This window comes from Branchiostoma floridae, chromosome 3 (assembly GCF_000003815.2).
Source record: "Branchiostoma floridae strain S238N-H82 chromosome 3, Bfl_VNyyK, whole genome shotgun sequence".
Classification (NCBI taxonomy): Eukaryota; Metazoa; Chordata; class Leptocardii; order Amphioxiformes; family Branchiostomatidae; genus Branchiostoma; species Branchiostoma floridae.
Window position 1 is genome coordinate 29,094,829 of NC_049981.1, and position 732 is coordinate 29,095,560.

The 732-nt window shown below is 39.1% G+C and overlaps 1 protein-coding gene across 1 annotated transcript in view; it reads right to left on the bottom strand.

The window, feature by feature from the left end:
* Window positions 1-539: 539 nt before the first annotated feature.
* Window positions 540-732, bottom strand: part of LOC118411806 — a 9,363-nt gene continuing 9,170 nt past the window's right edge. The window contains exon 11 of the mRNA XM_035814292.1: window positions 540-625. Within this exon, the coding sequence (XP_035670185.1) occupies window positions 540-625 (86 nt within the window). The remainder of the gene's footprint in view (window positions 626-732) is intronic.

The window sequence follows — 732 nt, forward strand, 5'->3', positions numbered from 1 at the left end:
TCTCCACTGTCAAGAACTCCATTTCCATATATTGAACATCTCACCCTTGGAAATATAATTTGTGTTACTCTCAGTAAAAAAAAGTATATAACTATAAAGGAGACCCCAGTGTTATCGCCAATCCACCACCACACATTCCCTTTATAAACTGGAGACAACAAACATCCTTGACCGCGAACCAAGGTGGTATGAGCGCGGAGTCAGGGAGGCCATCGACGAGCGGATCTACAAACCCAACTTAAACCGGAAAGGAAGACTTCGCGCAGAACTCTCCAGTGCATTGGACCCCGCTTTTCTTCACAAAGTACAGTAACAGAGAACAATTGTATTTGATTATTGTCCATGATGTAACGTAAAATGATATTGATCCAGACGTATGTCTATTCGTTATGTTTCAAATCATATCATTATCTATTATATATAATCATGGCCGTATAAGTCACGCTATGGCGTTCACGTCTTACTTTCGAAATTCATTCTTTTTTTATTTCAGAACAGTTCAGTAATCCAAAGGTGGAGGAAGTATTATTTGATTGAATCTACCTGTGCTGGTTTGTTGTCAAGGCAACTGAAGTCACGTTTTCGGAATTGGGTGAAGAAATTGTGACCGAAAGATTTCGGATATCTGAAAGTGGGGATAATCGAAAGAACAAACATGCATCAACATACGAAATGTATCACTTCGTTTCACTATGTCCTACAATTGTACAGTTGGTCGATAATGGGGTAAAA